General features: G+C 41.9%; 2 protein-coding genes across 4 annotated transcripts in view; both read left to right on the top strand.

The window, feature by feature from the left end:
• Positions 1–7,594, top strand: part of FASN (fatty acid synthase) — a 47,424-nt gene extending 39,830 nt beyond the window's left edge. The window contains exons 38-43 of the mRNA XM_083804686.1: positions 615–803; positions 1,308–1,535; positions 2,001–2,221; positions 2,805–2,903; positions 3,029–3,280; positions 4,302–7,594. Coding sequence (XP_083660812.1) covers positions 615–803; positions 1,308–1,535; positions 2,001–2,221; positions 2,805–2,903; positions 3,029–3,280; positions 4,302–4,439 — 1,127 coding nt within the window. The 3' untranslated portion in view covers positions 4,440–7,594. The remainder of the gene's footprint in view (positions 1–614; positions 804–1,307; positions 1,536–2,000; positions 2,222–2,804; positions 2,904–3,028; positions 3,281–4,301) is intronic.
• A 1,291-nt stretch (positions 7,595–8,885) lies between these two features.
• DUS1L (dihydrouridine synthase 1 like) lies at positions 8,886–24,468 on the top strand. Of its 3 annotated transcripts, none has more exons than XR_014573868.1 (13): positions 8,886–9,825; positions 12,296–12,404; positions 13,059–13,109; positions 15,552–15,664; positions 16,428–16,510; positions 16,700–16,803; positions 17,736–17,880; positions 18,613–18,709; positions 19,074–19,162; positions 19,411–19,577; positions 20,023–20,170; positions 22,152–22,227; positions 22,595–24,468. XR_014573868.1 is itself a non-coding variant. In XM_083804722.1 (13 exons), exons 1-13 carry the CDS (start codon positions 9,589–9,591, stop codon positions 22,741–22,743), a joined length of 1,458 nt encoding a protein of 485 aa, XP_083660848.1. In that variant the 5' UTR covers positions 9,411–9,588; the 3' UTR covers positions 22,744–24,468. The 3 variants fall into 3 exon arrangements, 2 of the variants coding, with proteins under 2 accessions (XP_083660849.1, XP_083660848.1); XM_083804722.1 differs by having other exon boundaries at positions 9,411–9,825; positions 20,133–20,170; XM_083804723.1 differs by lacking the exon at positions 22,152–22,227 and having other exon boundaries at positions 8,896–9,825; positions 20,133–20,170.
• The last annotated feature ends 354 nt before the right edge of the window (positions 24,469–24,822 follow it).

Below are 24,822 nucleotides of genomic sequence, written 5' to 3'. Positions count from 1 at the left end.
GTAAGAAGCCTAAGGGTGGAAACATGGGTCAGAATAAGGTGGAGCGGGAGAGGGAAAGCTATGGGTACAGGTGTTATTATGAGAAGCCTTTTGCAGGTAAGGAAAGGATGAGAGATGTGAACAATGCAAAAATTGAAGGGGAAGAGGGAACTAAGACTGGAAGAAAAGTCAGTTTTTCTAATGTGATAAGTATCAAGTGTTGCAATAAGCCATCATTGCCACTGCTAACTGTTTTGATCTCATCTTGTAACCTAGGATTAATTGTGTCTGAGACTGGTTTCAGTTACAGTCTTCAGTATGTGAAATTTCTCTAGGTGGCTGTTCTAAACTTTGTCTAGAGCTGAAGTGCTAATGTTCACAGCTATGTAGCTGGGACTGATGTATTCCCTGCCATAAAGTTCTGTACATTTAACGCGTACCCTAAAGACTAGATCCCATATGACCAGATGTGGGTTGTAGAAGTAATTTTTGAAAGCATTAGATGATCCTGAACGGTAAATTCTGCTCTGTAGCTGAAGTTTATTCAGGTTTGAAGAAAAACAGAAAAGCTGAGAAGAGAGGCCTAGAGCTGAAAAGAAATTGATCTTTTGCTTGTCTGCTGTTTTTTTCCTCAGGTGTCCGAGACGTGAGTAGTCTGAATGCTGACAGCACCTTAGCAGACTTGGGCCTGGATTCCTTGATGGGTGTGGAGGTGCGCCAGACACTGGAGAGAGACTATGACATCATTATGACCATGAGAGAAATCCGACTCCTTACAATCAACAAACTTCGTGAACTTTCCTCCAAGTCTGGGACAGCAGAGGGTATAGTGCCTGGATTAGGGTTGCTACCAGTCATCTGAGTACAAATAACTAAGCACCCAACCCATTGTTTTCATCTCTGGTGACATAAGCCTCTATCAGGCCATGAAATAAGATGATTATAGCTGAAAGGCTTTTATATGACAGACATATTGCTGAAATGCACTGACATTGGATTAGGTCTATCAGTTCCAGGGGAAGAGCATAAGAGATTGTGAAAGCTGTCTTGTTGCCTGGATAGTATCTGCCTAAATGGATATTCTTATGCAGCTGTATGTTTGTATCTGTAGGAATAAACAACATAACATCATGTTTACTGTAAGCTAAAAGCATATACAGTTGCCACAGAGCACGTGATGGTAGAAAGATCTTTATGTCTGTGCCTTGATTTTGTGAGCCAATGGGCTAATCTGGGCAACCATGAGCACCTCTTTTAGGGTTATGGTACAAGACCAAGACTCTGATCCTGTATCTAACTGTGTTTTTCTGGTGTGCTTTCCTTCAAAGAGCTGAAGCCATCCCAGCTGTTGAAGACAGGCCCAGGCGAGCCTCCAAAATTAGATTTGAACAACTTGCTGGTGAATCCAGAAGGGCCAACGATTACCCGTCTCAATGATGTTCAGAGCACAGAGCGCCCTCTTTTCCTTGTTCACCCCATTGAGGGATCCATTGCAGTTTTCTACACTCTCGCTTCCAGACTTCATATGCCCTGCTATGGGCTCCAGTGCACAAAAGGTATCTCAGTTCTTCAGTATCTTGAATTTGTAAATCTAACATTTTGAACTTCAGTTTCCTCATAGAAGGAGTTTTGTTTCTGGACCCTTAAACTCAGAGGATCAAGCATCAGTACCTATAGTCCACACAGGGTTGTGTCTAACAACCCCAGCTAATGAGAAGTATTAGGTTAGATTGAAAAGCTTGTGCATGGGGAAAATGGGACAATTAGATATTTCATTAAGTCCCTGCCAGCAGGTAAGCATGTGGGAGAAAAACAAGGCATAGTGTTCTACCTATCTCTGGAAACTAGAAGCATTACTGTTCCTTGTCCATAATATAGGTTGCTTACTGTGATTTAGAAGCTTACCTTTAAAATAATGTGGATGTTTCTAATGAGGTTGTTTCTATGTTCATGAAAACATAATTGTCTCTGCTAATGTCTGTTTCACCTGACTCTATTTCTAACTTACTTTCATGTTCTAGCTGCTCCCTTGGACAGCATACAGAGTCTGGCATCCTATTACATTGACTGTATGAAGCAGATACAGCCTGAAGGACCTTACCGCATTGCTGGATACTCTTTTGGTGCCTGTGTAGCTTTTGAAATGTGCTCCCAGCTGCAAGGACAACAGAATGCCTCCCATGCACTCAACAGTCTATTCCTCTTTGATGGGTCTCATTCCTTTGTGGCAGCTTACACTCAGGTAAGAAATACAAAGAAAATCTTCAGTCTGGAGACCATCCTCTGTCGTCAGGGAGGACTGAATGCTTACTGGGAGCTTAATATTCTAGATATGAACTATCTGAAAAGCTGAGACTTTTCTTGCTGGAGGAGTTGGTACAGAGCTATAGATAGTGGATGCTTAAGGATGGCTGAAGAGTGGAAGCATGTAGGGGGTGGTCTTCAATAACTGGCTAGGGCTGACCCACAAATGCTGCTCTTGCCATGGTAAATACTAATATTAGTATGGAGCCCTCAAGACAAGATCCTAGTGTAGGGGTGCTAGGAAACCCTCCTTAAGCCTTCCTTCCCATTTTAATTGTGCTTTCTAGGAGATCCTAGAAAGATCCTAGATTCTTGCTAATTGCCACCTGTAGATGTGCTTTCTAATCTGTCCTCAAGGTATCTTTCCTGTGTACCAAGCTTCGGTTTCTCTTTTTTGTTGGTTTCTTCTCCCCCTGCCGCCTTTTCCTATTCAAAGTCCTTTGTTATGGAATTGTTTTTATCTAGCATTCAAGCTCGGGTATATCGTTTTTTTGATAGCTCTTTACTGCTTGCTTTTTCAGAGCTACAGAGCCAAGCTGGCCCAAGGAAATGAGGCTGCACTGGAGACAGAAGCATTGTGTGCCTTTGTTCAGCAGTTTACGGGCATTGAATATAATAAGGTAATGCTCATTTCTTATATTGCAAAGGAGGGATGTGGATGTGGGTGTTTTGTTTTGTTATTTTTAATGTACATTAATTCCCAGATATTGAGACTAAAGCGGAAAAAAAATGTTAATATTTCTAGCTGTTGGAGATTCTTTTGCCCTTGAAAGATCTGGAGGCTCGTGTCAATGCTGCTGCAGACCTGATAACTCAGATTCATAAAAACATCAATCGTGAAGCACTCAGCTTTGCAGCTGCTTCCTTTTACCACAAGCTGAAGGCTGCTGACAAGTATATACCAGAGTCAAAGTATCATGGGAATGTGACACTGATGAGGGCGAAGACTCACAATGAATATGAAGAAGGTCTGGGTGGAGACTACAGACTCTCAGAGGTCAGTCTGAGGCCTCCTGTTGGCTGTTTAGGTTCCTGTAAGAGTTGGGAGAATAAAAGAAAAGCATGGAAAACCATTCTTATGGAAGGGTGAAAAGATGAAACCTAACTGAAAGAAATAGTTATTCTGCAGCTATCATGCTCTGACAAGAAATAAGACTCAAGAAGCAAATAAGTTGATTGGTTCCAAACATTTTTCTCAGGGCAGGGAGAGCAACGAGGTCTAGCCTCTATATTGGATAATCTGTTTTCTATAGCTAATTCTTGCAGCTCCCTAAATAGACAATAAATAAGACGATAAAGATACATGACCTAAATAGATGATAAAGGTACTAGAAGAATGTGACTCAACAGAAGTAACTTTGAGACTCTGTTTTTTGACTGTAGACCACTAAAGTTTGGCTACTGCATGAGGGCAGACTTTGAAGAGCGAATGTCAGCCCTCTGATAACAGAGGCAGCATTTTCTTAGTTACACTTTGTGGACATTTTCCTGGTATCTGTACAGCAAAAGATTTTCAAAATCACTTTCCTTCTCCTAGCATCTTCTGCCCCTTCAGACTTCTGACTTGCATTCATTCTAGATTCCAAGCTAACATGAAATGTGATTTAAAGTTCCATAATGCCCTTAAAGGAAGAGGCATGGGGATGGTGGGAGAAAGATAAGTGGAGGGTTATTCGGTTTTCTTAGGAGCATGGAGGTAGCTACTTCAGTCATTCTTTGATATAGTAGGTAAATTATTCTATCAGTATCATGTTGCTCGTTTTCCTGCCCAGCTTATATTTGAGTGGGTCACCTGTCAGGCTGCCAAACTACAGTGCTTTAAAACATGAGTTCCAAACAGTGTCCTGTAGATGATCTATGAAAAATGCATCGGAGTAAAACTGGTCATGTTTTCTATTAAATTGGTAGAGACAGTAGTGTAAAATATGAGTAACTTAGACTGACAAACCCAAACAGCCAGGTGGCTAGCTGGTTGTAAATTGAGAATGTAAAGTTTTTTCTGTTTTGCATCTGTACAGGTATGTGATGGAAAAGTGTCTGTCCATGTCATTGAAGGGGACCACCGCACCTTATTGGAGGGAGATGGTGTTGAATCAATTATTGGGATCATCCACAGCTCACTGGCAGAACCACGTGTCAGTGTCAGAGAGGGTTAAGTTCTGCTCGCTTACTGTCAATGGTGAAGAAAATGCCAACAACATTCCTTGTTATGACAGACCCCAAGGAACTCTTCCTGTTGTTCAACATCTCATCTGCTCTGCTGCCAGAACTGGGAAGTCCAGCTGCATTTGATTGGTCTTTCTCACTCACTCACTCTTCTTTCCCAACTTTTATGGGTTCTCTCTCCTTTTTCCCTTTTTATGCTTTGTTTTATCCCTGTCCATGTTACATTAGTGCTGTGACTCTGTCACTGTGCACTGCTGTGAGGGTTCCCCACTGATGGTTGCTTCCTACACCTTTGGCAGTATGAAAAACAAATTTAGCAGTAGATTTCTTGTGCTCTATATTGTTTTGTCTTAACAGTATTCCAAAGGGTAAGTGATAGCACTTGTTGACCAAGCCCAGTGAGCAGAGAGGGGAGCTGCAGCTGATTTCGGAGATACCTGTTGTCTGTGAAGAATCTGTCTGTAGGTCAGAAAGAGAATTCCATTGAGGCTTTTGTAACTATGTTTTGTTTTGTTTTGTTTTTAATTTGATATATTCTAAGTATTTATTGTGTCAAACCAGAGACTTCTTGCTTGGTTTTAATTTATCGTGGGTACCGGAGAAAAACATCCATTTTGGAGGGGTAGGTTTATTCTACAAGGGAAAGTTGCCCATTTTTTAAACCAAAGTGCATCTTTGGAACAGCCTGTTTCTTTTTTGTTTATTTGGTGTTTTTTGTTGTTTTGGTTGGTTGGTTTTGTGGTTTTTTTTTTGTTTTGTGGCTGTGTTTTTTTTGTTTGTTTTTCACCCCCACACACACACCCTGCCCTGTTCAGAAAGGAAATGGTAGAAGGGAGGGTTCTTGCCATCATTCTCTCTTTTGAGAAGAGAGAGGAGTGGGGGGCAGGATGGATGGTTCAACAGATGCAGCTGTATTGAACAGCATTAACTTGAGCTGATAAAAACAGGCAGAGCTGTCCCTAGAGATGTACTCGGTTTATATTTGTGCAAGGTTCTGTTCTATGCTTTACCAGAACCATAGTAAAGCATTACTATTGCTTCACCTTTATTCCCTCCCACCTCCAGTCTCTCCACCCAACCAGCCATTTGGAGTGTCAGGGGGAAGACAGTTCTTCATTGCTAACTGTACAAGTCCTCCTACCCCTGCTCTCCCATAACTGAAGCTCAGGCAAACATACAAGCATCTACCCAAAGCCCCTGCATATTTTATTTAGCACAGGGCTCACTTAAGCCTTGGGTATTGATTTTTCTCTTGGCAATGAGATGGGAGATCCTACATAACTTAGTTAATTTATCAGTTTGGCATGATTTTAAGATATAGTACCTTTTTAAAGGAAACTTTAAATACAATACAAACATAAAATACAATTAAAAAAAATAGTCTTTGCTGTGTTGGATCTGTCTTTTCCAAAATCAGTAAATCCTTGCTACGCTTATGATACAGAGGAGACCAGGATAGCAACAAGGTACCAACTAGGAGGCGTTATTGTGCCTCCCAGAACTGCTTAATCCCCAGTTCTTTGTGTATTCATTCCCCAGTGAAGTATCCTGTTAGTACAGGAGCATTCTAGTGAGAGGAACAGCTGACTCCTCACTCAGGTTCTGACCTAGTGTTTTTTGCTTATACTACCCTCTGTGGATAGTGGCTGGGTTAACTGGTTTTAGTTTTTTAAGGTATTTCTTTTGTGAAATCTGAAATAAAAACAACGTAATGTCAGCTTAAAGCATTTCCAGAATAAATCTTGTTCTCCTTTCTTCCTTTCTTCCTTTCTTCCTTTCTTCCTTTCTTCCTTTCTTCCTTTCTTCCTTTCTTCCTTTCTTCCTTTCTTCCTTTCTTCCTTTCTTCCTTTCTTCCTTTCTTCCTTTCTTCCTTTCTTCCTTTCTTCCTTTCTTCCTTTCTTCCTTTCTTCCTTTCTTCCTTTCTTCCTTTCTTCCTTTAATATATATTTTTTTTTGGTCTCAAGAATGTCTTTGTCTCTCCTAGAATTAAACAGAATTGATCACTCGTTGGCTTTTTGTCTTATTCTCTATTACCATTTTTTTAATCCTAACTTTTATTTGGAATCTCTTATTTCTTGATATAAAACTGCTGCTGGCATATCTAATTTGGATCTGTAGAAATAACAATAATAAAGAAGACTTGAATATTATTTTGGAGCATGGCTTCTTATTGCCATGATTTTAGTATCTTAGATGCAACCAAACCACACACCCACAGGACTGAAGTGGAAACCCTCAAATTCTAATTCTGGCTTCATTGTTGTGGTTTTGGACAAGCCATTAATGCTACCACCTCAGTTTCCCCATCTGTAAAATGGGACTAATAGCATCTACCTCAAGGTCATTGAGAGTGCTAGATAGGCAATGGGTATACATGCTATTAAGTTGTTAGGTATGATGATCAGGTGTTAGGTGGCAATGGAAGGAGGCAGGCAGGTAATGTGTGAAGGGGAAGGTGCCTTACATCTGCAAAGAATGTGATACCGAGGAGTGGCTATATGTACTGGGCATATGTGCATAATATGGGACTTCATTGTTATCTACTGCATGCTATCCATGCACATCCTAGCATATGACACCACGTAAAACAAAAACGATGAGGACTGATATTTTTTTTTTCTACTTGTTTTACTGCTGGCAATGGTAGTGAGCCTCACACAGAGTGAAATAATCCTATTTGCCTTGGTTATGTTGAAAACCTAGAATGAAAAATAAAGGAGTGATTAAATTTTAATCAAACAGGTACAATATTTCTGCACTAAAATGAAGTGTTTAACAAGTCTGACCCAGCTTCTCAGCTTGGAATGAAAGTGGTGCAGTTCTGAATGGGCTGTGTGGAGGGAGCAAGGACTAATGCTGTTCCAGCTCTCTGAGCAGGAGTTTTACAAGTTCTCTGTATAAACATAAATGTGCATGGTCTCCTCTAGGCAAAGCTTGAAGATACTGGTTTAGTAATAGAAGTTCCTCCACAATTACTTATAGCCTTTATTCTCTCAATGTTCTTGTGGTTGTTATTTGAAAAGCAGAAGGTTATTGTTCTGTTTTTCCCATAATTGTCTAATTATGAGCTACTGCCCTGTAACCCATTATGTAACTGGCTACTGAAAACAGTGTGCCAAAAATAAAAACCTTATTAGTGCTGGTATTGCTTGTTATTTCTCAGTGGTCTATTAACTACATGGGTGGAAAAATAGCAGCATCATGCAAAATGAAATACTGCAATTGCTGATTTGAGAAGTCAAAGATTTACCCTTCTTTGTGAAACTGAAGTGGAAATCTCTTGTCAATTGATACCTGCATTCCTTTTCAGTTAGTTTCTCAGAGGCTTCTCTACACCATGCTGGTCTTTCTTGAGACTGCAAAACATAGCCATTTATTGGCCCTGAAGCCTTACTTAGGCTCACAAAAACACATACTGCTGTTGTGAAATGGTGTGCAGTAAACCTTGAATCTGCAATATAGCTTAACACTAAAAGAGAACAAGAACATATGGTACACAGTGGATATAATTGTCAGCACTAAAGCTATTACTTTGCTTTTGTATTCTGTCAGCTTCCTGAGGGGAAGAAATACTCCTTTTTTTGCCAAAGACAATAACTTTACAAAAAAAAAAAAAAAAAGCCCTGAAGTGTCATAGATTAACAGAACTCGCATGACTTTAAACAATTATCCCAGACAGCTGAAGTGGAGAAGCTTTCTGTCTTTGGAAATGAGAGAGGTCAAGTAAAATCCAAAAGATTTAGGATAGAGTAGTGAAAAGGAAGCAGGCATTTGTTACTCCTGCAATTAGTTAAGATCGAGCACCTTGCCTGCAAATCAGGGTCAAAATAAAGGAAAAATAAACCCTGGAGAAACAGCATAAGGAGAAAGGGGAGGGTTGGAGAGTCTGGGTATTTAAAACAGCGGAACTGATTGCTTAGGCCTCTGGAAGGTAGTGGAAGAGGTGGTAAGAAAGAACCAGAAGAGCTTCAAGCTTAACTATTCCTTGCAGCAGGATTCATCACAACCATGAGCGCTAGAAAAGCAGGGGGGAGAAATGTGGGATTAGGCCGTGAACTTGGAACTGTGAAGGCTGTCAGGAGACAAGCTCTAGCAGACTCCTGAACAATTGGAGAGTAGGTAGAACCCCTCTTAGACTATGTTTGTTGGAACGATTTTTGTTTCAATTTTCTCTCTTTTGAGGAAAAAATTGTCTAACGCTGTGACTAAATAAGTTACATTGATATGAGTGGAGTAGAAATGTGGCATTTTTCTATTTTTTTACTTTCCTGAAGGTACTCGCTGATGGGAACTCTTGCCCTGTGTCACCCCTGTGGTGATCAGTATTTTCTAAACTGACACAGAAGTGTAATTTTGTCATATATGTTGTTTGGTTCAGTGGCTCATTCCACTTCTCTGCGCTGGTGTTACCTATCCATGCCTTTCATAACTTCGAGGATAAGTGAGGTCCCTCTTTCAGTCCGAGTTCACATTATTGTCAACAACCACTTCACCATGGCGTGTGCTGGGGATAGCGGATAAAGTGCAAGACCAAAGACGCTTCTCAGGACTTGGGCACTGCACTGGGGGAAGATGGGTGTGCTGCCCACTACCACGGGGTGCTCCGGACAACTACTGCTGCACAGGTCGCGCCAAGGGAGGCACGACCGGCGGACAGGGCTCATCGTGGTGGATCACAGCGGGCCGCGGGAGAGCAGCACGAGCAGTGGCACCGCCACCGGGCGCCGGCGTTGAGGCCGCCCGTGCCCGCCGTCACGGCGGCTGCCCCTCAGGCTGGGGCGGCGCGCGGCTATGCAGGGCCTCGGATGGGAACAGCCCTGTAACGTCCCGGCCGGTACCGCCCTCCGCGACCGTACACGCGGGGAGCGCGACCCCCGCGCTGCTTCACGGGGGCGATGATCTCGCCGTGAGGACTCCTCCGCGCGCGGCCCCTGCCGGGAATGCTGAGGTTTCCGGAGGGGACGGTGCGCGACTGCACTGCTGAGCCGGCCGGAGGGAGATGGCGGTTGCACCGTCCGGCCGCCTCTGTGCCCTGCCAGGGCTCGGCGTTCGCGCCCGCCTCCAGGCCTCAGGCGGCGGTTGCGAGCCCCGGTACAGCGGCGCGAGGCGGCAGCTGCCGCAGCGCCGCGCGGGCGGGAGATGCCGAAGCTGCGCGGGGAGGCTTTCTGGCGGGAGACGCTGCGGAGCGCCCACTACGTGGTGGCGCCCATGGTGGACCAGAGCGAGCTGGCCTGGAGGCTGTTGAGCCGCCGCCACGGTGCCCAGCTCTGCTACACGCCGATGCTGCATGCCCAGGTCTTCCTCAGGGACGCCAACTACCGCCGCGAGAACCTCTACGGCGAGGCCTGTCCCGAGGACCGCCCGCTCATCGTGCAGGTGAGCGCCAGGACCGACCGCTCGGTTCGCTCCCGAATCGGCAGCCCCTACCGGGCCAGCCCTAGCGCCGCCAGCAGCGGCGGGGACTGCCGGGAAGAGCTTCCCGGGGGTTCGCCTTGCAGTGTGCTCTTGGGCAACAATGCGAAAGTCAGTCAACGTTGCCAAATGTGCCCTTGCCCTCGTCATCCACCCTCTGTGTTCATAAATTCAGCCGTTCTCCAAACCTTCACGAGGACAGACTAGTCCATTTTACAGATTTCAAAGTGGTTGTAGAGTATGACAGAAAAATCATTTTCTTCACGTAATAAGTACCAGGAACAGTACTTAGCTCGTGAAGACAAATGTGTTTTTCTGTTCACCCCATGGCTAGCAGAGAGGATTTGGTGTCTTAACCACAAAGACCTGAAGCGCTAGACTTCTAACACAGTGTCAGTCCTCTGCCCCTTGTCTTTGGAGATAGACTGCAGTTGGTCTTTTCTGGAGTCAAGGCTTGTTCCAGATCTTGTACCAGTCTAGGAGAATCACAGTTTTTTGAACGGGTCTCTGAAACCACGATCTCAGTGCTTAACTATAGTAAGAGACAGAAGAGCAAATGCAAGAAAAAGTATACCCCTTTAAGCTTGTTTTACTAGTGCTGTGTGAGGTTCGGGTACTTCTTACCACTCCATCCTAATGAGGGAGGGGCCTGTGGAGCTGGAGAATAATGCAGGGAAAGACAGTCAGTGTGAGCAGAGGAATGGTGTGATTATGAATATGAGCCAGCAGCGTGCCCTGGCAGCTGCCAGAGTGCATCAGGCACGACATTGCTAGCCAAAGGGAGTGATCATCCCACTTTGCTCTATGCTGGCGTGGCCTCACCTTGAGTACTGTGTGCGGTTTGGGGCAACAACAATTATAAGGAGGACCTAAAGTGTCCAAAGGAAAGTGACAAAGATGGTGAAGAGTCTAGACATGAATATAGATGAGGAGCAGCTGAATTCACTTGGATTGTTCAGCCTAGAAAAGAGGTGACTGAGGGAAGGCCTCATGGCAGCCTACAGCCTCCTCACAAGGGGAGCGGTGGGGCAGGCGCTGAGCTCTTCTCTCTGGTGACAATGACAGGACCTGAGGGAACGGCATGGAACTGCGACAGGAGAGGTTCAGGCTGGATGTTAGGAAAAGGTTTTTCACTGAAAAGGTGATCGGGCACTCAGCCAGGCTCCCCAGGGAAGAAGTCACAGCACTAAGCCTGTCAGAGTTCAAGAAGCATTTTGACAACACTTCCAGACATACAGTTTGTTTTTTAGGTGTTCCTGTGCAGAGCCAGAAGTTTGACAGATAATCCTTGTGGGGTCCTTCCAACTCAGGATATTCTATGATTCCATCAGAATGCACTAAAAGGAGACAGCAAACTAAATCCCTCCTTCTGATTCAGAAAGTAAAGCTTTCACCTACTTTGTTCTTCACACCCTCTTTTCTACAGGGCACCAAAGTACCTTGGATATCCGCCATCATGGAGCTTCTTTCTTCAGTATTCTTTTCTGTTAGCTGACTATTCTTATACTTCTGGACAGGCTTGGGTTTTGTCACAGGCACTGGGAAGTAGATCAGGCAGAGATATATATGAGCCCATTGTTCCCTGGAGCATTTATTTTCCATGTAAAAATACACATTGATGTGGCTTGGTTGGAGGTTTTCTGTCATTTCAGAGAAGGCAAATGACTTTCCTGGCTTTGGTCAGTATCAGCTGTGATTTGTAAAGTGTTACGGGGTTTAAGTAATACTTTTTCACATATTTGTTTCAGTTTAAATCCATATTATTTAAATTTAAAGATACGGTGGATTATTTTTTGTTAATAAAACATTTTAGAAAATGTATTTAAAAGCATACTTGTGAAGAATGGTCTGTCTCTATCCTCTTCAACAAAACAGCTTCAAATTAACGTAATTGTTTGTAACAAATCAATGTTTTCTCAATGTTTTAAGTGTGAATTTAATTATTTTTGTGACCAAGCATTTGATTAACAGCCCAATGTGTCTACTTCACATTCTGCACAGGTCAATTCAGTTTAGAGGCAATGGTATTTATTAGTATCTATAAAGTTTGAATTGTCTCAAGACCCTGAGACAGACACCATAAGTAACTCCTTTCTTCTGCATTACCTTTTATGTATTCAAATGCTTCAGCTGTTTGTTGTACGGGGAATTTGAAGAGTTGTTTCCTCTTATTGATGGGTGCCACATGTAAAATACTCTGCAAATATTTCTTTGCCTCTTGATGCTTATCTTTCTCATTTTGTCATTTGGAATTTGAGGCTCCTTAGCTGGTGTCACAGATCCTTTTGGGAAATTACAGTTGTTATGAGCTGTGTATATTATGCCCATTTTTTGTAGCGACTGGTTGCTTTGTAAGTATGTCATAGAAATAATGTTATCAGTACTTGAAAAAAAGCTATTGCCTGATTTTTCCACTTGTTTTTGTCTTTCTCAGTTCTGTGCCAATGACCCTGAAGTGTTTGTCCAAGCAGCACTGTTGGCTCAGGATTACTGTGATGCCATAGACTTAAATTTGGGTTGTCCCCAGATGATTGCAAAGAGAGGTATGTGCAAATCTGAGCCCTGGATAAACAAAGAAATTGCATTGTTTTAAATGTATACTTTGGCAGTAAGACATCAGAAGGGCCAAATTAAGCCTTGGTGTGGGTGGCTGCAGTACTGTTGAAATCAGACTTAATTGCATCCATTTTAATAGGTACAGATTTGTAGTACCTAAAGCAAAATTAGGTACACTAATAATTCCTACTTCTCTTGAGTGATCGCTCTTACATCTAGAATATTCTTCAAAAAATTAATTTTTTAGCAAGAGCTTGATTTTTTTTCTGATTTCAATCAATCAAAGAGCCTAAATTCAAAAAGCTACATTTAAAATAATACTAAGCTGTCACTTAGTGTCTCCTGTTTCCTTGATACATGCAGAGTTTATTCACGTTAGCATATAAGAGGATAAAACCTGCTGAACCCTTAAGAGTATTGCAAAGGTAGCTATATTTCAAAAGCCAGAACCAGCGTAGTAAATCTAGGATGGCACGGGAAACAGAACAATCCAACTCTTCCAGTTTGGGAAGGACAGAACAACTCTGTTTCTGTCAGTGAGGCATCAGTGTCTGTATCTTTGTGTGTGAATGTTTATGAAAGCTGTATACTTCAGAACCTTACTGTTCCGCACAAGTCTGTCATATGCCATTTTATTATAGGTCACTATGGAGCATTTCTGCAAGAAGAATGGGATCTTCTCCAGAGAATGAGTAAGTCTTTAGAAAGGCCTCACTTCAGAGGCTTAATTTGAGAGGGAATGGGATGAATTCATCAGTAAGAGGAGGCTTAGTTTTTGTGGGGATAAGGGGTGCAGCAGGTTTATTTGGGAAAGGTTGGGGGGGTATTTATTTTATTACTGTATTTGTATTCCAATGGCACCCTCGTGGTACTTTATGATATCCCACTACAAACTAGGTCTGCTAAAAGACTTTTGTACCTTTCACGTTAGGTGAAAGTGAGTCGTTTAAATCCCGGTCTAGTGATGGCTTAGTGGCTCTTCAACTCTAGAAGTAGGAGAATACCCAGCACCTTACTTTTTAACTTTGAAGCTCTCAAGTACCAGGGAGGGTGTTTCTTTCTGACATTACAGTTGCCCTTTTGTTATCAGCTCAGTGTACTTTTTCTGTCCACATCTTAACAAATTATGCCTCTCTTCTTCAAACTTGTGTAGGATGTTCTTGGGATGTTGGTAGTGGTTGTGAACAATTTTGTATGTGTATATACATATACATATATATATAAATACATTTGGAACTGCTTTCTTTTTAAGAAAGCTTTTGATCATTGTATAGAGCCAAGAATGTCTTCCCCCCACTTCAAAGCAAGTGTCTGAACTGTGATGTTACAGACTCTAACTTCTGTTGTGTTCCCTGTAGTCCAGGGAGTCTTGAATGATATACAGCAAAAAGACACTGCTGGGAACCTAGAAAGATAGACAATGCTTTTTTCCATCACGTAATGCGGTTGTTAGGGTGCTTCTCTTTGGAGTGAAAGATGTAAATCAGAACAGCCTCAAGGTGAGAAGAGAACACAGGGCATTTGGTTTGTAAGAGAGTTGTCTTATTAGGCTATTCTGTAAGAGCTGGGCAAAGCTTCTGCCTCTTCCTCCTTCTCCACACAGTACTGTTTTCTGCTTGGACCTGTGTACACCTCACTTGCTCCTTCAGAAGAGTGGTAGGAAGTACTGATCACTAGAACTTCTAGGATTTTGATTAGAAGAAAACCAGTGCCTTCATGCATTATACATCTAAGCTCTGGAAGAAAATAGAATTTCAGGCATGCCACTGCTCAGCATTTTCTATTGGCTGTTTTCACTAGCCCTCTTTTTGGTAGCATTCCAATTCCATGCCCTGTGTAAAGACTATGGAAGTTTAACATGATGTTCTAGATTTTACCCTGACCCGGTTAAGTTTCCTACTTGAGTGGGTTCACAACCCACCTCAGTCAAAGAATAATTGAGGTTAGAAGGGACCACTGGAGGTCATCTGGTCCAACTCCTCCTGTGCATACAGGTACACCTAGGGCAGGTTGCACAGGACTGAGTCCAGATGGCTTTTGAAGCTCTCCAAAGAAAGAGACTCCACAACCTCTTTGGGCAACCTATTCTAGTGCTTTGTCACCTACACAGTATAAAGTGCTTCCTGATTTTTGGATGGAACCTCTTGTGTTCCAGTTTGTACCCAATGCCTCTTTTCCTGGCACTGGGCACCACTGACAAGAGCCTGACTTTGTCTTCATTGCAGGCTCCCTTCAGGTATTTGTAGACATTGATGAGATCCTCCCGAGCCTTCTCTTTTTTAGACTAAACAGTCCCCCCTCTCTCATCTTTTCTTCATAGGAGTGATGCTCCAGTCCCTTTACAGTCCAAGTGGCCCTACATTGGACTCTTTCCAGTATGTCCATGTCTCTGTTGTACTGGGAGGGGGGGGGAGGTGAACTGGACACGGCACTTCAGTTGCAGCCCCACCAACGATGAGTAGAGTGAAAGAATCACCTCCTTCGACCTGCTGGTGATACTTTGCCTAATGCATCCAAGAATTCTGTTAACCTTCTTAGCGGCAAGGGCACACTGCTTACTCATGTCCAAGTTGGTGTCCACCAGGACTCCTAGGTCCTTTCCTGCAAAGTTGCATTCCAGCTGGGTGGCCCTAGCATGTACTGGTGCCCCCAGCATGAACAGGCAATGAGCTGCTGGTTGTCATGGACAAGGCTCTACTCATAATTATTTGGATGATAATTTAGAAAGAAGCAAAGGATCTCTAGTAGGAAATCTAGACAAGCAAGTGTTAATGTTGCTGGCAGAGCAGGAGGGATGCAACATGCTGTGACAGTAGTAGACCTGTATCAGTGGTTAAGATTTGAGGGGGGAGGTCCTTTAGAGTGAAGGTTAAATATGGTGGAAGAGTTAGATCTATTAAATGCTGAGCATCCTTATTAGAATGCAGGTTTTGCACATCATTGTTTACTATCAGTTGATGAACCTCTATAATTAGGATTGCAGAGGACATTGCTCATTGTTTAAGCTGTGAGAACTGCATAGCATTAACTTTTCAGGCTTTTTCCACACCACACCCAGTATCTGATCTTGAGGAGAATAGGCACTCTTCATAGCATTGTGCAGCCCACTTACCTGTCTTTTCAATCTTTCCCAGTTTTGCTGGCTAACGAGAAGCTCTCTGTTCCCATCACATGCAAAATCCGTGTTTTCCCAGAAATTGACAAGACAGTGAAGTATGCACAGATGCTGGAGAAAGCTGGCTGCCAGGTAAGGAGGCAGCTGCTCCCTGTACTTTTGCACTGGACACATATCTCTGTGTAAAGCATCTTATAACCAGATCTTGATGTACTGTGGAGATGAGTAGGCTACGTTGTTTTACAGAGAAGGAAAATGGGGTATAATGTGATTATATATATTAGCAGTCATAGGCAGCAAGCAGTTCAGTAGTGTGATATGGAACAGGTCATGAGTTCAGTCTCTGTTGTAATCACTTCACCATGTGACATCTTTCACTGTGGGTGAACACCTCAGTCTACCAAAGAACTGCAGGAGGCAGTGTGAATGTATGAAATACACAGGGCTATATATATATATATATATATATATAAAAAATAAAAAAGTAGTATCAAAGGTCACCACCACCAGTTAAGAAATAAGCAAACCTTCTGGGATTTAATTTCAGAGGCAGTCTGTAGTTAGAGAAAGTACTGCCAGTGTTTAGGCCTTCTGCTGAGGGGCATGCCAGATCAATATATCACAAACAGGAGCCAATGCAATAGGAAATCTATAGCTTCTCCCAAGATAAGACCTTGTCGTGCCATGGAGCAGCAAGATGAATGAAGCCCAGGACTCTGTCATGGTAGGTGACCTGGTAATACCTTTCCGTGATACCAACAGCCCTGCACTTTTTAAATAGCACTGGGAATTCAGTAGTATCCATGAAATGCACGGGGTTAAAGGAAATCTTTTGTCAGTGGATTTGTTCCAGTGGTTCATACACTTAAAAAGTAAACGGAACTTTGTGTTCTAGCTGCTGACTGTCCATGGCCGTACTAAAGAACAGAAGGGACCACTTGCTGGCGTGGCGTCCTGGGAGCACATTCAAGCTGTCAGGTTAGTGAGCAGTACCAATCTTAATGGATTTCTGCTAGCACACTATGAAGGGCGATTTTTTTTTTTTAAGCAGTGAGTGCAATGGCACCGAAGTGCGAATTTGTGTGACAGGAGTAGGACTTCTGGATTGACTCTAAAGAGTCCTTCCTAATTCTCAATATTATGCATCTGTTTTATTCACTGGTATAGAAAAGCCGTGAGCATTCCTGTGTTTGCAAATGGAAACATCCAGTGTCTCAGTGATGTGGAAGAATGTATCCGTAAGACAGGAGTGCATGGTGTCATGACTGCAGGTAAAGAAAATGAGCTTTTACTGTTAATAGGTGAGGATACAAACTGTTTCTTACTCTCTTTAGCAGCCCCATACACATTTATTAAAAGCCTACATCAGGCTGACGTGGTGAACAACTTAGATTGAAAGCTGAGTGGCCTTTCTCTGTCCTCTTACACTGGCTATCTCTTACCAGGACCAGGAAGCACTTTGCAGTAAGAATTGTTGTGTCGAACCTGTAGTACCATTGAGTGGATAGCTCAAGTCTAATTACGTGACAAAGACATACAGGACTCCTGTCTGGGAATATTTCCACAGCATCGGTTAATCAGTGGAATAGTTTCTGAATGGGTCTTGATGCAGTAAGTGTGTCCACTGATTAAGATTCCTGCAGCTGATTCATGTTTGGTTGGGATAAGAAAGAAGTGGTATTACTTGCTACAAGAAGATAGGATAGACATCGGAAAAAGCTTCCAGTCACTCGCACAGTTAAAGCAATGAAACGTGATGCCTGGGACATTGTCGAATCTTATTTTTAAGAAAACACAGATTAACAAAAGGTTTATCAAACTACTAGAGCAAGGCATAGTGAGACGCTGTATTTGCAAACTTAAGCCAAACAAATGAGAGTACAGACATACCATTGTCTAAATATTTAACCATTGGCCAGGCATTGATTTCTCTTTTATTGAATGTTTTTGTGGAAAGGTTAGATGCCTTTGTGGTTAATATTTTAATTAGGTATGATGTATTGTGCTCAATTACGAATTTTACAGTGAAATGTAGTCTCCTGAAGTCAGGCTAGAATTTATGGACCTGTTGTTTCTCTTTGTGGCTGATGTGTCTGTGACTGGCCAGAACAATCACAACAGAGCTGACCAACTACAGAGCCCAGATTTTGTTGTCCATTATAATCCTGAAATGAAAGTTTGAGTGTTTCTTTTCATTCCCTAGAAGGTAATCTTCATAACCCAGCTTTGTTTGAGGGCCGAAATCCATTGGTGTGGGAGATGGCTGAGGAGTATCTGGAGATAGTGCAGAAGTACCCTTGTCCACTGTCTTATGTTAGGGCTCATCTCTTCAAGCTCTGGCATCACACGTGAGTATCTCCAGAAAACACTTCATGTTTTCAGGTGCATTCCTGCTTAACAAGTGTCTGGCTTTTCTATACAAGATATGATTTAGTAGCTTAGCGGGTAGTATTGGTGATAGGAGGACAGTTGGACTAGATGATCTTGTAGGTCCTTTCCAACCTTGTGTTTCTATGATTCTATACAAGAATTTGTCTGACCTGAATTAGTATGTTGCAAGGTTTTCTTTCCTGGACCTGCCTGGAGAGAATGTGGGCTGAAGACTTTACCCTTCACTACAGGGAAACAGGGCTTGGGGAATGAACAAGTTACCACGCGATAAGCTAGGGTGTGAGCTTGCAGCACATCTGCTACTGTGTGGTAATTGCCTATATGCATACATGCATTTTGGCAAACGTGAGTTAACTAACTTCTCGTTCATTGTGAGGCAAGCTATCTCACATTTATTGTGGAGTAAGAGCATGGTCATGGGCAGTTACTGAGTAGCTGATGCACGGTATGTTTATGTTAGCTTATCTTAGAGTACCTTGTTTACGTGCCCAAACTTGCAAGTATTTACTTGAAAGAGTAGCAGGTGTCTGTGCTTCTTTCTGGACTTACAAGAAAGAAGATAAGCTGCTACCACAGGCAAATGCAGTGAGAAAAATCTGTAAAAAGCTTTTATAAAAGACATTTTTAGATGATCTCCTTAGACTAGCAATAATGAATAAACATGACTTGATGTTTGGGATTTGTCTCAGGCTTCAAGTTTACCAGCAGCTGCGTGAAGAATTAGCAAAAGTGAAGACTCTAGAGGGAATTGTAGATGTCAACAGGGAGCTGAAGCTACGATGCCAGGTACTAAGATGGGCCCTAATCTCCCAGAACAACTCTGTCTGCATTTGGTGGGAACATACCATGTATGTCACACAGTTGATGTCTGTTAGCCACCTCACTGGAACTTCGAGGCTTATGAACTGTGATATGGGTAGCTTACTACAGTACCAGCCCCTTAAGCCCAAACAGCTTTGCATCGGTGAAAGCTGATTTAGGAGTTACAAATATTCTTCATTTCATCTGTCTTACTAGATGTTTTTTGACTATATTTAACTGTCAGTAGCAATTATTTTAAATTACTCTTTGTGGCTTCCTGGAGTTTGAGGCATTATTTAGAGTATTTCCTGAGAACTACAGGAAAACTGACTGTAACTCTACGCTGCAGGAAGAAATAGCTAATCAGAAAGAAGGAGAAAAGCCAAAAGAAGGGTTGCCTTTTTTCCACTGGATCTGTCAGCCATACATCAGGCCAGGGTGAGTTACCTATTTTAACATGACCAGGTACACATATGCTTTTCCTGCTCATACTGTCAGTGCAGAGTCCTTCAGTTCTGTTCTAGGAGCTTACATACATTTAAAAACAAATGAAAACTCTTGGTTATACTTATTGTGGCTTTTCCTTTATTTTCTTGATTATTGTTTTGTTCATGGGGATGTTGCTCATTGTAGGGAACACCTACATCTTCCCTTCAGCCAACTTATAACGATGTGCACCATTTCAGGCCAAAGGAGAGATGCAAGGAGAATGGAACCAGGGGGACTGAAAAAGGTGTGCGAGGGAAACGTGCTCTGGAAGAGGATGAAGATGGAAATTCTGAGCTTCTATCGAAGAATAAGCAAAAAAAGAAGTTAAGAAATCCAAATAAAAGCTTTGATCCATCTTTAAAACGTAAGTTCCATCTATTGGCATATATACAGGGGAAGTTGCTGGTATTAACTTCGACATAAGTTGCACTATTTTCTTCTTGTCTATGTAGTTGTAGAAACTTCTTTTTAAAGATGGGGCATTATAGGAAAACTTTGGTAGTAGGCAACATTTATTCAAATTGCGTTCATTAGGAAAGCTATCTAATCATCAAAGAAGTAGGTCAATGTCCACTACAAGCAACTTTTTAAGCTCCAAATGCTTTACAAATTAAATTTTATCAGGTGCTAGTATTTGAAATTGAAATTGCATATGCATTTCAAGCAAATTTCCTCCTCTTTTGCACTAGATCTGAGATTTAAAACTATGTTTATAGCTGTTATGCATATAGCTTAGACACACTGTAAAAGTCAATGTATCTTTACCTTCTTTGCACAATTTTTTGAGGTACTGTATTTCTATCTCAAAGAGTCCCCCTCTGGCTGGAGAGGCACCAAGCTTTGTCTGATCCTGAATTTTTGAATTTACTCTTTCCATATGAAAACACTATTGCTGAAATCAGGTCTCCGTCTTTTCCAGCCAAATATGCAAAATGTGATCAGTGTGGGAACCCTAAGGTAAGTCAGTGCCAGTGTCTGTTAAAGCACTTCCATGAAATCCTGAGGTAGGGCCATACCAATGTCCATTAATGTATGCATGCTAAGTTCTGGTGATATGTTGGGGGACGGGGAAAATGTCCATGTGCAGGCAAAAGCCTCTTAGCTATTAACTGTAACCAGTTTCTGAATTGAAGGTGCTGCATAAAACTCACACAAATGTAGATGCTTTGAGATCATTTGCCTTTCCAAAAAACATCGTTTTACTGCTGCTGAGGATATTTATTGCTAAGACAGTTGAGTTGGCTAAAACTCTCAGGATCTCTTGGAAACAAATCTCCAAACATCCAGTAATTACACATGGCTATTCTGTGAACCCTTTCGCTAGGGTCAATGGTGGGTGTTTTCTACAAGGATTGAATATTTAAATAACTGGTCTAATAACTAGTTTACTAATGCAAGCACTCTAAACACCATCCAGTGTGGTTTGTACTGAGTATCAGGCAGCATCTGTTTTTTTTGTTTGTTTGTTTTGGATTTATGTCCTTAATCAGAATAAGAATGAGCACCTAGTCACTCTCAGTTGTGTTTTTGAACTTCAGCTAGTAGATGAACATGAACATTCATCATTAGCAATGTTTAACAAACCAACTATTTTCCACATTATGTATTGGATAGGTATTTGAAAAAAGCAGTGTTGTGGAATTGTTTTTGGTGGTGGTGGTCTGTTTTTTGTTTTTCCTTGGGGAATACAGCTCTTTCCCGGACAGGGAAATGTCACTGAGCTGAGTGAGCAGTGTTTACCGCTGCTACCACAGACATACATGCACACATAGACATACAAGGAGGCTTTAAGTGCAAGGAACAATTCTGTGTCCTAGCTGAAAAAGCAGTAGAGCTGTAGCAGCTTGGCAGGGGGCAGGGGTGGGGATAAAGGGGTGGTGACAGGTGCTGTATGTCTGTTTTGAGACATTGTTACAGCACCTTATAAACAGCAGCCAACTAGGGCCCAGTTTTGAACTGCAGCAACAGAAATAGATTTCTTGATGCATTCATTAGTGGGAAAAGAGCTTTCATCTGGCCTGTTTTCAAAGCCATCCTGTTTCATAGCTGGCCAGTTAACACAGCTTGGTGCTTCAACTGTGATCGTTTAAAATGGGGCTTGGACTCATTTTTGTTTTGCCTTTCGATCATTGTAATGTTGCAGGCTGCCCTTCGAGTCTTTAGAATGGGATCTGTATTTTTTTTTTCTAGGTTCTAAGTTTCTAAGCTCTATCATGTAAGGGCTAGAGAGAAGGGTTGTTTTTTTTTGTTGTTGTTGTTTGTTTGTTTTAAGATTATTTTAATGGGAGGAAAAAAAACTCACTTAAAGCGCATTAAGCATGGGTGAGTCAAAGCATTCGAGATACCTAGTCTGGTTTTGCCGAGCTGTAAAAGATCCAACTGAATTACTGCCCTCCCCTGAAGAAGGGTCATACCTTATATTTTTATACTTTGGTGTATTTAGTCTGAAAAAAAGGGAAGTAATTGATGTGGTAACATTTATTTATTTTAGGCAGAGTTGCAGATGGTACCAAGCATCTCTGGTCAGGCACCTTGTTTCATGTAGTACTTTTGTAGAGAAATACAGCAAGCTCAACTGTAACAAATAGCGTAACTCTTGTTCCAAAGTGCTTGTGACATTTGCCTGCTTATGGTATGTAACTTGGGCTGCCCAACAGATTAGTGCTGTTGCAGAAGTGGATGGTGGATTTATTTTTTTATTTTTGTTTCTCTGCATAAACTATCGCTAATAGCTGCAACACCATCCTCCTCACTCTCCGTGACATCAGCTCTGTCATCGTCATTAGACAGAGGTGTGACTGGCTAATGTATGCGTCCACGTGTTTTCCAAAGGTCTGAATGTACAGAGCTGGAGTGTTGTTGCTTATTAGAGTTAAATAATGAATTTATTCTCGCTAATAAACTGATATAAGCTTCTTTACACCCCCCCCCCCCCCAGGGCAATAAATGTGTGTTTAACATGTGCCGTGGCTGCTGTAAGAAAAGAGCATTCAAAGAAACAGCAGACTGTCCTGGTAAGTGCAGCTGCTCCTATCAATTTTGTCCTTAGAAATCACTGAGCAAATGTCTCATCTCCATATATAATATAGTTATTTTAAACGGGGGGGAGAGAAGGGGAGGGAGGTGGGAAGAAGTGTTAAATTCTACATCCATAGCTAGCTAAAAACTTATAGAGTACAATTAAGAGTATGCGCTTTCTAGTGTGTGTGGGGGGGAGTTCTTCCAGGATCTGGGGATGTGTTCTTTCCAGACCAGACCATTAGGACCCATTTTTTTCTAGCTACAGGGAAGGAGTTGCTCTGTTTTCCAGTGCGTTCATTTCAGTTGTTTTTTTTTTCCCCCCCTTCCTTTTCATTTTTCTCCTCATCCTTGCTTCTTCAGGTCACGGATTGCTTTTTAAGACCAAATATGAAAAATCTCTTTTGTGGCAGAGCAGTCACACAGCAATTCAAAACCCAGAGATCAGGCAGAGAGATGTGGATGTTGGGGAGACAGCTGTACTGAAAGAGGCTGGTGACACCACATTGTGAAGCTTTGGAAATGAATAATAAAAGAGCTTCTGAGAGGCCTTTGCTTCCCTGGGCCAAAGAAACTGCCATCTCCAGAGCACTGTCAGCTCTGTGAACTTGTTCCACAGGTTTATTTTAAGTTCTGGACACATTTATTTAATTAAAACGCTGCTTACTCAGGGAATTTTCCTGCATTTGAAATAAAAAGGATGCAATTAAATTTCTCATGTTTCAAGACTGAAAATGCTGCATTTGGGTTGGTGGGGCAGACAACCATGTGCTGCCATCACAGTCTGCTTTCATGTAAGTTTACTAATCATTCATGTCACATTTTTAATAGTGGGGAATAAATTTCATATATTAGAACAACCTCCTGGAGTGTTAAAAATAATCATGTTAATGACTCCCTCACTAATAGAAAAGGACATGTCTGTCTTGAGTTTCAAAAGGCCATATTGTCACCGCAGAAAGGAACCTGGGGTACTTTGAAAATGTGAAGATGTAATACGTTGCTATAACCACATTGTGGATTAACATTTACTGGTTTTATACAGTATGCTAAAGCGTAACGCTCTCCCCTGAGCTAAAGGTCAGGAGGAAAATAAAATCTCTATTTTACTAGAGAGGGGTTGCTGAAATGATTTGCTAGATTAGAACCACGTCTATGAACTGGTCCTTGCCCACATCTCATAATTACATGATCCTGTTTCTTTTTCACAGCGCTTAACGTATGGAAAAGTGCCTCAAAACCTGCTGCAGTTCTACACATACAAAACCCTACCCTGCCTGTCTTTTATCTTTTTCCCCCCTCCATGTGCTTTGCATGTCTCCTAGGCACTCAGTCAGTGCAGCTGTCTGTGTTTAGTATGCTTTCTAGAATCCTAATTGTGGAGAGTCTTAACCTGCCTCCCAGACATTCCTTTGGGAAGTTACGCTGAGTTTGAAAGGAAATGAGCTGTAAACCCAGCACATAGCATCATGGGGCTACAAAGTACTATACATTGCTGGAAACAGAGAATATATACCTATACCCATACCAAAACAGCTGTTAAAGATCTTTTAAAAAAACAAACAAAAAACAACTTTCAGGAACACAGAAATAACAGCATGCTCTGGTAACTATAGAACCCATTAACTTTTTTTTTTTTAAATGTTTCAAGAACTGTGCCCACCTTATGCATATATGTCTATATCCATATGTATGTGTGCGCACCCCCCCCCCCCATCTTGAGCTCAGGCAGGATTTAGAGCTCTCATCACCAGTTTATATTTCCTAACCTGCATTACAAACTATGTCATAGAGTCATGAGTTAATATGTGGACTAGAACAGTGTGCTAAAGAGACCAAACTGCTAGGAACTGTAGACCTGTTTAAACCATGGGGAACTAGTCTCACTCATACCACTAACACTTAGAGAGTTCACAACATCATCAGCTCACTAAGCAGAGCACCATATGTGAAGCTGAGGCCTTGGCCTACCCTCATAAGACTCACCCTTGTGCTTTCCTAGTCTGTGTTCAAATTTTCCATACAATTTCTGCAGGCACATTGTCTATCAGCTGATTATGCATATCTGGCTACATTTAACGATCTTTTATCTAGCTCTTGCCATTCATTCCCACTTCAAGTCCTCTAGAGAGATCACAAGAGTTAAGAACTTCCTATCCAGTTGGAAGTTGAATTAAATGCTGCCTAACAGTTGTGGCATTCTACAGATTGTGACAATAAAAGTAGTTCAAACTGTCCTAATGAGTCTTCCTATTTCATTTGTTCTTTATTACAACAAAATATTTTCCATGGTGTTCTCGGAATAGCATCTTCCCAGCCTTACTCAACTTGCTAACCAAGTCTTTCAGTAGCTTTCATAATTTCTGACTACCCTTGTATTTAATTCAAGTTTAGACACTATCCTGGAAGGTTCTTTCTACTTCACCTTGTGAACAGGAACTAGCACAGAAACCCAGGAGAGGGAAAGAGTGTGGTATTTATCAAAGAGCTCACGATTAGTGTGGGAGTACCAAGTTTAAAAATAATGCCTCTGTGCCTTATTTAAAAAGGGAAATTTAAAACCATGCCACCTATCTCCCATGGAAATACTC

This window comes from Anser anser (genome assembly GCF_964211835.1).
Source record: "Anser anser genome assembly, chromosome: 19".
NCBI classification, from domain to species: domain Eukaryota; kingdom Metazoa; phylum Chordata; class Aves; order Anseriformes; family Anatidae; genus Anser; species Anser anser.
This window is presented reverse-complemented; position numbering and strand designations above follow the sequence as displayed.

Bases quoted from the DNA above. Each gene is read 5' to 3' on its own strand.
- DUS1L (XM_083804722.1), top strand. From the start codon at position 9,589: ATGCCGAAGCTGCGCGGGGAGGCTTTCTGGCGGGAGACGCTGCGGAGC. The intron at 16,511-16,699 runs GTTAGTGAGCAG...TCACTGGTATAG, and splicing joins GAGCACATTCAAGCTGTCAG to AAAAGCCGTGAGCATTCCTG. The intron at 20,171-22,151 runs GTAAGTCAGTGC...CCCCCCCCCCAG, and splicing joins ATCAGTGTGGGAACCCTAAG to GGCAATAAATGTGTGTTTAA.